This window comes from Castanea sativa, chromosome 4 (genome assembly GCF_040712315.1).
Source record: "Castanea sativa cultivar Marrone di Chiusa Pesio chromosome 4, ASM4071231v1".
NCBI lineage: Eukaryota > Viridiplantae > Streptophyta > Magnoliopsida > Fagales > Fagaceae > Castanea > Castanea sativa.
Genome location: NC_134016.1, coordinates 15,223,586 through 15,235,993, shown reverse-complemented (window position 1 = coordinate 15,235,993; position 12,408 = coordinate 15,223,586). Strand labels below are relative to the sequence as shown.

The 12,408-nt window shown below is 34.3% G+C and overlaps 1 protein-coding gene across 1 annotated transcript; it reads left to right on the top strand.

Annotated features, from left to right (window-relative positions):
- The first annotated feature begins 10,520 nt into the window (after positions 1 to 10,520).
- Positions 10,521 to 12,252, top strand: LOC142631307 (uncharacterized). Its single transcript, XM_075805449.1, has 2 exons — positions 10,521 to 10,707; positions 11,502 to 12,252. The coding sequence occupies exons 1-2, from the start codon at positions 10,558 to 10,560 to the stop codon at positions 12,132 to 12,134; spliced, it is 783 nt and encodes a 260-aa protein (XP_075661564.1). The 5' UTR covers positions 10,521 to 10,557; the 3' UTR covers positions 12,135 to 12,252.
- Positions 12,253 to 12,408: the final 156 nt, after the last annotated feature.

Below are 12,408 nucleotides of genomic sequence, written 5' to 3'. Positions count from 1 at the left end.
GATGCAGATCTTCAAGAAGCCTACAATAAACTTTGTAAAGTTGCTGCAAAGGATGCTATGAATGTTGAATTAGGCTTAAAGAAAATTGCATCTCTTGAGCTTGATAAGAAAAATTTGCTTGTGAATTTGTTTGATGCTACTGAACTTTTGAATAATGTGAAGACTGAGAACATGCTTTTGCTTGACAAAGTTAAATCTTTGGAACATGAACTATCTGTTGCTAGAGAATAAACAAATAGGTCTGCTAGTTTCAAACTTGATCAGATGTTGAGTGTTCAAAAGTCTCCTTCCGACAAAACTGGGTTAGGTTTTGTAGAGAGCATCAATGTGTCTGCACCAAATTCCACAATCTTTGTTCCTTCATCTTCTTTTGAACCCCCTGTGCATGAGGTTGTCAAACCCATAGAAGTTTCTCCTCCCAAGAAGATTAGGGTTAATCTAAAAGAATCTAAACCTAAGGAGTCTACCATTTCTAGGAATAGGACACATGAGAAGTCTACTTGGGTGTGTCATTTTTGTGGAAAGTTTGAGCACATTTGTCCAAACTGTTACAAGCCAATCATGAATACCTTAGTGCATATCGTAAGATTTTGTGCTCGAGAAAGTTTAGCACATGCACAAAAAGAATATAAGGTGTACCCTTGGGTTAATTGCTTAAAATTGGTGTGTACATTATTGGACTTAATGCAAAAATCAAATACATAAAATTGGTGTGTACATTATCCCGGCTTTTATTTAATAAGTTTCTGAAAATCTTAAAATCTGTGTGTACATTATAAGGGAAACTTAAGAAACTTACATGATTGCAAGCTTATGATCTAGGAGACGTGAGAGTTATATGATGTAACTCTTTAGGTGATAGTCTCTTTCATATTCTTTGTGATGAATTTTGAAGACTTTGTGGTTGATTTTTACTTACATATCACCTCACATGTTTCTTATGCCTTTGCTAGTTGCACACACTACACAAGTTACTCTTTGTTAAACTTTGTACATGTTATTGTGTGTGTTTTTGGTCTGACCAACCAAGTTTGAAATTGCCTTGAGAATTTCGCAAAATCATTTTGATGCTTGAGAATTCAAGGAAACTGTTTGGAAAATCTATATATTTGGGAAACTGGGTTCGAAACTTGTGTTTTTGAAAAGCATTTCATCTCATACTCATGCATTTTATTCATAAAAATTCAATGCTTTGAGGAGTTTCTGCATAAATATGTTTTCTTTTTTCAAAAAATGAGTTTTCTAGATTTTTGACCGGTCGAACACGTTTTTCGATTGATCGAAATTGCGATTAAATTTTTGGTTAGCCACTGTCTGTTTCGATCGGTGCTCAATTCGTTTTCGATCAATCGAAGCATTTTCAACCGATCGAATCTGTTTTTCGATCGATCGAAAATTGTATAGAGACTTTTTAAAAAGAGTTTTCTTTTCACGTGTTCATCCACTTTTCAAAAAGTTTTTCAACTTTTCTCTCTCCATACGAACCGGTCAAGGCTACCATCCAATTTTTTGTCGTTTTCCTCCTTTCTTTTTGCAAGGTTTTTCTCTCCAAAGGCCGGTAAGACCTTTATGCCCTTCCTTTTGCATTTTGTTTCATGTTACATGCATAAATTCATGCATTTTAAGGGATATTTTCGGACTAAGCAATTTTTGGAATTTTTGATGATTCAAGTCTTATTTTTTGAAATTGATTGATGGGTTTTTGTCCTATAATGCTATAATCATGATCCATAATGTTTAATTTGATCAATTTGGTGTTTTATGAAGAATTGAAAATTCTAGGGCTTGTTTTGTTCTAAATTGGGGATTTTGTTCAATTTAGGTTGAATTGATGAAATTGGCTTGTTGATTTGATGTAATTAATCATTATAAACTATTTTCTACCTTGTGTGATGATCAATCGGTCAATTGAGTAAAATTCTACAAGTGGTTTTTGAAAATTTTAGAGTTTTTTTTTTTTTTTTTAAACTCTATGCTCAAGCCAATTTTGTGATTCTAACCTTAAATTAGAACTTGTTGTCATTGCATTAGAGCATGCATCATGACACTTTTTTGTTCATGCATCATATAGATTTATTTTGTTGTGCTAACTTGCAGTTTGCCCTTGTGTTGTTTTTTGTTCTTTCTCTTGTGTCTCTATTTATTACTCTAGCACCATGCCTAGGAAGACTAGAGCCAATAGGTCATCCACCTCTTCTTTTGACCCTTCCTTTGAGAGTGATAGGTTCTTGAGTGCAAAGCACCAAGAGACCTTTGAGAATCTTAACCCTAAGAGAAAGATTTGGGCTGAGCGTAGGGTTCTGTTAGATGAGATTGATCCTGCCATTAGGGCAAACTTCGAGCGTCAAGGCTGGTTGTCTCTTTTGGATTTTGATGCTCCTCCTCCAGCCATCTTGATTAGAGAGTTCTATTCGAACCTCTCTGTTCACCCCTATGATTCCAGCACTCTTGTAAGAAGTTGGATTCGTGGTGATGAGTATACCATTACTCCTTCGGTAGTGGCTAATGCTCTAGGGGTGCCTCTTGTTCAGCATCCTGTTTACCCTTATGCTATGTCTCCTCCCCTAGACGACATCATATCATACATCACTGGTACTTCTATCCGGTGGGGTTCTAATCCTCGGATCACTTCTGTTGAGCTTACCGAGTCTACCTATCTTATCTTTAGGATAGTGTGTCATTCCTTGTGGCCTATTTCGTATCTGCACACCATTCCTTTGGAGCGATGTGCATTCTTGTATGCTCTGGTTACGGATGCTCCTATTAGTTTTCCTCATTTGTTTCTTCGTTCTTTGAACGAAGTGTATAAGAGTTCCTCTACTGCTTATGCTCTTTTTCATCCTATTTTCATTCATAGGATTTTGTTGTTTTTAGGTTTGTTTGACTTCCCCGTGTTTGAGCCCGTTCATGTTATTGCTCCCATTGGTGCCACTTTGCTTAAGTAGAGGGCTACTCAGATGAGAGAGCGCTTTAAGCGCCCTCAAGCTGAGTCTTTTGGTACCGTTCCCCCTTTTTCTTCTACAGATCTTTCTTCGGGTAAGGAGCCTGCTGATCTTGTCAGAGATACTGCTGCTGATGTTCCTCCGCCATTGACTTCGGATGACTTTGACATTCGTCGTACGTTGGAGTCTGTCGTGACCGTTCAGGCGGCTTATGGTCTGATTTTGGTGCACATTTTGGACGAGATCCGTGCTTTGCGAGCAGATTTGGCGCTTCTTAAACGCTCGTCTTCGCCGCCTCCTTTTGATGATGGATTTTGATTTGTTCTTTGGCATTCCGTCATAAAAAGGGGGAGTAGATTGAGATTGAGATTGTATATCTTAGGGGGATTTTTTTTTTGCTTTTGGAGAGCTTGAGAGCCTGTGGAGATTAGATTGTATCTAGGTGCTTCACTGTGTATTTTTTGTTTTTGGCTCTTGATGTAATCATGATAGGGGGAGTTATATTGTTTCTTGTTTCACTGCTTATAGACTTATGATTATGAGTTACTTATGATTATAAGTTATTCATTGATATCATTGCTTTTTGTCTATATTTTGTGTTTTGTGAAATCAAGAATGTTATGTTTATTTACTTGTATTTTCCACACATACGTTTATGCGTTTTGTTTAGTGTTTTAGGAAATATACAGGTTGATTGAATTAAGCTGCTGTCTACACTTGCAACTGATGGATAGTAGTTAGGATTGGATTTGTTCTAATGGGCATTTTTTTGTAAAGGGCTTTTCTTTGTAAACTTTGAGCTTCTAGTTGTGTTTTGTCACGGATTGCCAAAGGGGGAGTTTGTTAGGTTCTAAATACTTATGAACTAATGTATTAGAACTCTAATATGTATTGTTGGCAAACCATGATCAAAACAGGTGTCTAGGTGTGTTTTTGACTTGCTCAAAGTATGTGATTTATGTAAAGTTGGAATCGAATTAACTGCAGAAGTTACTGTGCATTTCTGCCTGACTCGATCGATCGAGAATTAGACTCGACCGATTGAAAGTCGTGCAGATTATTTTTTCTGCAGATTTTCCAACTCAGACCTAAGCCCATATGACGTGTAGGGTTTATGTTTTGCCCTAGGTATAAAAAGCAAACCCTAGTCACGTTTTTGAGGTTGCTCATATTGTTGTTTGTGTGAATTTCTTGTGAGATTTGAGAGGTGCTTACCTTCACACAAGCTTAGGATTATCAAGAAGGAGATAGCTTCAAGAAGTTGATGATTATTCAGTTACTGCCATAAGAGCTTAAAGATACACAAGCGGGGGTGCTTGTACTTGCTGGAGAATCCAAGAAAGAAGGAGTCTATGGTCTCGGAGCTTGCACGTGGTCGTGTCAGTAAGTTCTACTGGTGGGTAGCAATAGGATGTTAGTGGTCTAAGTCGCTATTGTACACTTCAATTCTTTCATAGTGGATTCAGGTTTACCTTGAGGATAGTTAGGTTAAATCCTCCCCAAGTTTTTTACCGGTGTCATCATATTTTTGTGTTTTTATATTCCGTACTTTACATTGATATGATTATATAATTGTGTTAACCTAGATCTGGAATTTGGACTAAGTAATAACTTGGCTTATTAACTAGGTTAATTCAATTGTGGTTTAAGGGGTCTAAACAAACTCTACACCAACTAGTACAAAAAGAAGTACCAAGGGTTAAACTACCGATTGTCTCAAAAGTTTAAGTTATTAGGATATGATAAATTTAATTATTTGACCAATACTTCTAACACCAAAAGCCATGTAGGCATATAGCTCAATTAGTACTTTTGTATTTTCAATAAAAATATCTAAGATTCATATCCCCTAACCCTAATTATTGAATTATCAAAAAAAAAAAAGTTCAAAAGGATGCAAAAGTTGGTTGCCCATATACACTACACAATAAGACACATTTATTGGCTTCTCTATAGATATGCAATCAACAAACAGAATGGTGAAATAAGTAGGAATGATTGAAGTTCTAACTAGAGATTTATAACATTTATAAGTAGTATATACTTATAAGGAATCAACTTCAAAACGAGACTTCTAAAACCCAAATTAGAATTCCACTATTTAGACAAACCAAAACAATCCAATGACTTAAATATTCCCTAATTATATCTCCGACTCGAACTGGTCCATATTTCTTTTGGAGCTATCATCAGTATTCAGCTTAACACATCAAAAAGAGGGAGACCATGAAATACAATTTGGTAGTTTAGTATGTTGGACAATATATCATATTGTAAGTACATATATAATAGAGGAATAAGATTTTGAATGAGGGATTTCATAAGTCTTGAAAAAGAAATCCATATGCAATAAGTCTAAAAGCACCCCAAAAAAAAAAAACATCACAATTGTCTAGCAAATATATATATATATATATATATATATATATATTTTATATGCAATCAAAATGATGTAAGTAGTAGAATAGATGAGAGTTAATAAAAGTTTTTCAACTCAATATATAGCATGAAATTGTTGTAACATAGTTTGTAATATTTCTCTTAAATTATATGTGTGTGTTTGGAAAATGGTATAACATGAATTTGTACTAGCAATGTTGTTAGGGTCATATTTTATATGTAATTGGCTAATCTTTTGACAAAACGCACTTTTCTTATAATTGGGTAGATCTAAGGTTTAATACATCAAGAAATATGTTTTCCAAACATATCAAGTATTAGTATTAAAAACATGAAGATTGAACCAAGAAATAAGTGAAGAAAATCTGTTTTATTAAAGCTTGACGGATAACTCGATAGATAGCTACTATCAAGACTAACTGGGAAGCTCGACACAAGCTCTATCTATTAAGAAATACAATTTCAGAATTTTTAGATCTGAAATTTGGCTTATGCTGTATTATTTGTTTAGAGATTCTTTTCTCACAACCCTAGACATATATAAGGCTTATTTTTAAAAGCTGTCATATATGGATATAGAGACAGAGTTTACTTTTCTTTGTGAGAATTTACTACGTTTGTACGCTGTAGGGTTTTGTAACCAAGTGCTTCTTGATCTTCATCGTTTAAGAAGTGAAGAACTTTGCAGTCAATAACAATAATTCAAGTTGCTGGAATTAGTCACATACTGGAATACGTGCAAAGGAGTTAGTCACAGATTGGAGATTTGTACATAAAATGAAAAAAGGCTACAACAAGATCAAGTCCAATTGGGTATTGAAGCAAAAGTTCAACTGTAGGTTGGTAGTTTAGGATAGGCCAGGGTAGTGATAAGATTTCTTATACTTGTAACTGCTTGATTATTGATTAGTGACTTCTTGGAAGTGGTGACCTTAAATTCACCTAGTGAGGCTTTTGCCTTGCGAAAGGTTTTTCTCATTTATCAACAAATTACCGTGTCAATTTAATTTCTGCTACATTTAGTTTATTTGGTGATTTGTTGGTGCCTCTACGATTTGCATGTAATTTGACCTAATTAATCAACTTGAGTAATTGAATTAATCAACAAGGGTCAAGCTATCTTAACCCAACAAGTGGTATCAAAGCAGGAATACTCTGATTAGATTTTAATATTTGCTGTGTGATCTATTGACCCTTGCTGGAAGCACCACTAATTTGATTGATTGTGTGATGTGTGTGGGTGTGTGATGAGTCCCACATCGGGTATTTACTGGGTAGATCTGGATTTTATTAACAATTACAAGGAGCCTCAATTGTGACTAGTACTTTTGAGGTATCGTGCAGATGTGGCTAGCGCTTTTCCTTGGGTCGTTACACACTCGGTGAGGTTTTTGCCTTGGGAAAGATTTTCCCCATTTGTTAACAAATCATCGTGCCAATTTAATTTCTGCTACATTTAGTTTATTTGGTGATTTGTTGATGTCTCCACAATTTGCATGTAATTTGGCATAATTAATCAACTTAGGTAATTAAATTAATTAATAAGAGTCAAGCTATCTTAACCCAACAAATATAATCTAAAATAATTTGATAAATCAAAAAAGGATGCAAGTTCCAAGTAAAATAGGGGGAGAACGTAAAAGATACTATCAATCTATCATAGTATAAGTTATAAACAGAGCAAAAAATATCTTTCACCAAATATTAAGCATGATAATTAATTAAAACCTACCGTAAATTTAACCTAAAGCCAAATACGCACCAATCATAATTGATCTCTGAAACAAACAAAATGTTAGCAAGAAATTTACATCTTAAAACTACAACAGAGTTTGGAAATGGTTGTCACCCCATGATCACGTCAATTAACAAACCCAAGAAGGATGAAATTGTTCGACATCTTATATGACTCCCACAAAGCCACATTTACGCATCCATAGTAAGAAATGTATGCTATAACCATCACCGCTATCCACACTCTCTATTAACATCTTTAACATATATATTGTAGAGTTTATATTTTTATGTTGGCAAACTGTGATCAAATGTAATTCATTTATAGTCTTTTTGATGAGTCTTGAGTGTATTTTATAGTTTAAGACCAAGACCTAGGTTCAGATTAAGAAAGAATCAAGTTCAAAGCAAGAAAACAAAGGTTCTAGTTCTATTACTTCAACACTAGCTTGACACTAGCTCGACCGATCGAAACTGTCACTTCGACACCAGTCGACACCTAGCTCGATCCATCAAGATTGCGATATTAGCAAAAATCTGACACGCAAAAAAGCCCATTACTTGCTTGTTTCAAGCCTCATTCATGATCCGTTTGTTGTGATATTTAAACGACATCACAAGCTATCCCTAGAGAGGCTTTTCAGAGAGAGAAACATTATATGTGCGGCTAGGGTTTGTATAAACAAGCTTCTCTCAATGCATTGGAGGCATTCATAGTTGATTTGAGCCTCTATCTATTCAACCCGTGACAGTTCAAGAGCATATAGAGAAAGATCAACACGGTGTTATTGCTAGCATAGTGTAGATCTATATGAAGCCATAGAGAATTCAGTCAACCATAGTTGCTGATGTAAATCTTTGAGTGGAGATCTCAGATTCACAAATAGGAGAATTTATGTGTAACAGTTTCACAGTAGAAGAATCTGTGGATTTGAAACTAAGTGCAGTCATGCTCGTAAGTACTACATGAAGCAGCAATAGATTTAAGGTTAAGTCTATCAAATAACTTTAATTCTAATAGTGAAATGTTGTCTTGAGGATTGTTTAGGTCAAATCCTCCCCACGTTTTTTTACTTTGAAGCCATAGTTTCAAAAGTTTTCTTTTGTCATCATTCTTGGTGTTCATGTGATCTATGCTTGTTTGATGTTTGTTTGATTTAGATCTATTGCATATATAATTAATCTAATTAATTATTGGGTTAATATTTGATAAAATCAGAGACAACTGGAGTCTATGACTCCAATATATATATATATATATATATATATATATATATATATATATATATATATATATATATATCAAGTGATCGTATTAAAAGACATGAAGATTGGTCCAAGAAACAAGTGAAGAAAAGCTATTCATCAAGTATCGACGGATAGCTTGACAAATGCCTACTATCGAAACTTAATGTAAAGCTCGATAGATAGCTCAACAACAGCTTGATCTATCGAGACTTACGATTTTCAATTTTTAAAATATGAAATTTGGCCTAGGCTTTTGCATTTGTTTAAGGTTTCTTTTCTCATAACCCTAGACATATATAAAGCTTATTTTAAAAGTCGTTAACACAGATACAGAGACTTAGAGATTTACTTTCTCTGTGAGAAGTTACTGCGTTTATATACCATAGGGTTTTGTAATCAAGTGCTTCTAAATCTTCATTGTTGATGAAGTGAAAAGCTTTGCAGCTAACAACATCATTCAAGTTGCTGGAGTTAGTCACGTACTGGGATTCGTGCAAAAGGTTAGTCACAGATTGAAGATTTGTGCATGAAGGGAAAAAAGGCTACTATAAGATCAAGTCTAATTGGGTATTGGAGCGAAGGTTCAACTGTTGGTTGGTATTTTGGGATAGGCCAGGGTAGTTGGTAAGATTTCTTATACTTGTAACTGCTTGATTGTTGATTAGTGGATTCTTGGAAGTGGTGACCTTAAAATCACATTATGAGGTTTTTGCCATTTGTCAAAAAATCACTGTGTCATTTTAATTTCTGTTGCATTTAATTTAATTGGTGATTTGTTGGTACCTTCACGATTTGTATAAATTTGAACCTAATTAATCAACTTTGATAATTGAATTAATTAATCAAGGTCAAGCTATCTTAACCCAGCAAACACAATGAAAGCTATTTATGCAAGAGTTTGGTCGTAGAAACAATAATTCACTATTGTGAAAGATGAAAACCGAGACCCAAATCTAACAGCACAAATATGTATAAACAAGATAAATAAGCACACAGTAGCGTGAATAAAAAGTACTTTATTTTAAACTAAATGGCAATGATGACATGACCTCTCAGTTTGAGTCTTATTACCTCGTTGCTAGCATCAATTGTGCTAATTAAATGCTAAATTTTTAGAATTTAGCACACCAAATACTAAGAAAGCATGTGCCAAATGCTAAAAAAGCATGTGCTAAATGCTAAAAAAAATTGACACATGCTACAGTGCAACTCTAATTCTAGCATTGTACGGATATATATATATATATATATATATATATAATATTTTCTAATTCTAATTCTAGCATTTACACCAAACACTAGAAAATCATGTGCCAAGTGCCCAAAAAAATATTTTAGGTTTTTTTATTCAAACTTTCTTTTTCTTCATGATTGTTGTAATTTATTAATGGTTATTTAAACTCTCTCTCGTATGTCTTTAGTGCTTTTGGGAACAACAAAAAAGAAATATAAAAAAAAGAATAAAGAAAGAATATTTATTAAATATAGTAAAAAAAACAGAATAGGTTGTATATAAAGTATTGTAAAGTAGTATATTATTTTAAACAGAATAGGTGGTATATTATTTTAAACATTATAAATTTATTTTATTTATTTTAATATACTACTTTTTTTGTTTACCAAAAAAAATGTAGTATATTAAAATATATAAAATAAATTTATAATGTGTTTAAATATCATTTTAATAGTACGCCTGATGCTAGTGTTAGCCAATGGCCAGCTAAAAAGTAAAAACAAACCATGAACGCGAAACTTAACAGAATGACTCATAACCACAAAAAAAAACAAAAGAAAAGTCACCTACGAAGATAGAAAAGGTACGTATTAAACTTTGGTCCAGATGAATCCCACCAGGGTAGGCAGGTAGCCGCCCAGTTCAATTAGAATAAGTTTACACATAATCCTATCAAAAAAAAAAAAAAAAAAAAAAGTTTACACATAATAATTGTACCATTTTTGTTATTTGCTTACGTGATGAGCTGTAGAGTGGTAAGTGGTGAGAATAAAGTAACAAGTTCACGAGTCTCTAATTTCACCCCCTTACAAAATTACTATATAACAAAGTTGTAAAAGTAGTTACGTACTAAACTTGCTCTTACAATTAAAGTCAATTTCGGATGCTAAGAGCGTAAGCATATACGTCATAAGTTTCGGAAAACAATTACCAGCAACGACCATAAAAAGGAAACAGAAGCAATTCACAAGACCAACAGACCAACCTTAACCTAAGATAATGGCTGGTAAGTTTGACAAGCAAGCTGATTTTTACGCGAATGGTAGGCCAACTTACCCAACCGAGTGGTACTCTATGCTGGCTGCTCTCACTCCTCACCACTCTTTAGCTTGGGATGTTGGCACCGGCAATGGTCAAGCTGCTATTGGTGTTAGTGTCTTTTTTTCCTCTCTACATCTCTCTATTACTTTGTAGTTTGATCCATCTTAGCCAGTTTCTGTTGAGCAATTTTTACTTTGTGCTTATAATATATATATTTTTTTTGCCATTAATGTGGGCTCATATCCCACCTCTCTTGAAGCATCTTACTATTCCCCTGGAGCTAAGATTTCAAGTTATGAGAGACCGAAGTATAAACAAAAAATTATATGGCTGATTATTGAGCTTGATGTGTGCTGTTTATATGCGCGTTTAGTTATTCTTCTACCAAGTTGCTAGTTTGACTAGCATAATGAGGATGTTCTAAGACCTGTACTGTTAGAGCCTAGATTCATGTCACCCGTAATGTAAATTTAGAAGTCTGATTATCACAATTGAGCTCTCAATTGATGGTACTTTTAGTGATGATTCATTTACACGGATAATATCAGAAAAGCAGAAATTTTTATAACTCTATTTTCGATTAATGGCTAAGATTGAGAATTACAAATTAACTTTCAATCTCAACCCTTGAATTAGTTGAGTTAAAAAATTAAAAGAAAAAAGTTCAGAGGTAATTTTCAACTCTTAATCTCTACCAAAAGAGCTATTTCATCTTGGGTATTACATGTATTAATCCATGAACTTGTCCGTATCTTGTACAGTTTGACTGAAAAAAGTGAAAAAAAAAAAAAAAAACTATTGTTACTTTTCTGCAAAATAAAATTGTGTCCTTGCATCTTGATGTTTATGAAGAATCAAATAAAACTAAGATTGATAGAATTGCATTACATTGTTCTTGACAGATTGCTGAGCATTATGAGCAAGTAGTTGGAACCGATGTGAGTGAGGCTCAGTTGAAACTTGCAATGCCACACCCTCGCATTCGATATCTCCACACTCCGTTATCCATCACAGATGATGAATTAGTGGCCTTGATTGGAGGAGAAAATTCAGTTGATTTGATTACTGTGGCCACAGCTGTCCACTGGTTTGAGCTCCCAAAGTTCTACTCCCTAGTGACACGGCTTCTAAGAAAGCCAGGAGGTGTAATTGCTGTTTGGGCTTATAAAGGCGTAGTAGTTAGTCCCATTTTTGATCCCATAATGAAGCGTTTTTATGACACAACTCTTCCCTATTGGGACCCAACAATAAAATCTGTATTTGATGATTATAAGACACTTCCATTTCCTTTTGAAAGTGTAGGTATAGGATGTGAGGGGAAACCACAACAACTAGATATACCACAAGAGGTGTCGTTTGAGAAATTCTTGAATATGTTAAGGTCATGGTCTCCAGTAAATACAGCCAAAGACCAAGGTGTTGATTTGTTATCAGAAAGCGTGGTTAAAGAACTTGAAAGTGCTTGGGGAGGACCTAAATTGATCAGATCAATAGCCTATAAGGGCTTTATGCTTGCTGGAAAAGTTAAGCTTTAAATTTTTTTTTCTCTCCACAGGGTAAGGGGTTGGGGAAAGAGGGAGTGGAGGGTTGTTTATGATATTTGCATAAGATATTGTAATGGTTAGTAGTAGTATACTAATTTAGTAGCCTTCTCTATATGTGCCATTGAAATTCTCTAGTTACTTTTGCTCTTGAAAAAGTGTTAAATTAAACAATGTGGGCCTTAAATTTTTCGCTGAAACCCTAGTCCTTTCTGAGGGCTTGGCTTATGTAGAGTGTTGCCTTTCCTGTGCATTTTTCGTACCAACA

Bases quoted from the DNA above. Each gene is read 5' to 3' on its own strand.
- LOC142631307 (XM_075805449.1), top strand. From the start codon at position 10,558: ATGGCTGGTAAGTTTGACAAGCAAGCTGATTTTTACGCGAATGGTAGG. The intron at 10,708-11,501 runs GTTAGTGTCTTT...TGTTCTTGACAG, and splicing joins ATGGTCAAGCTGCTATTGGT to ATTGCTGAGCATTATGAGCA.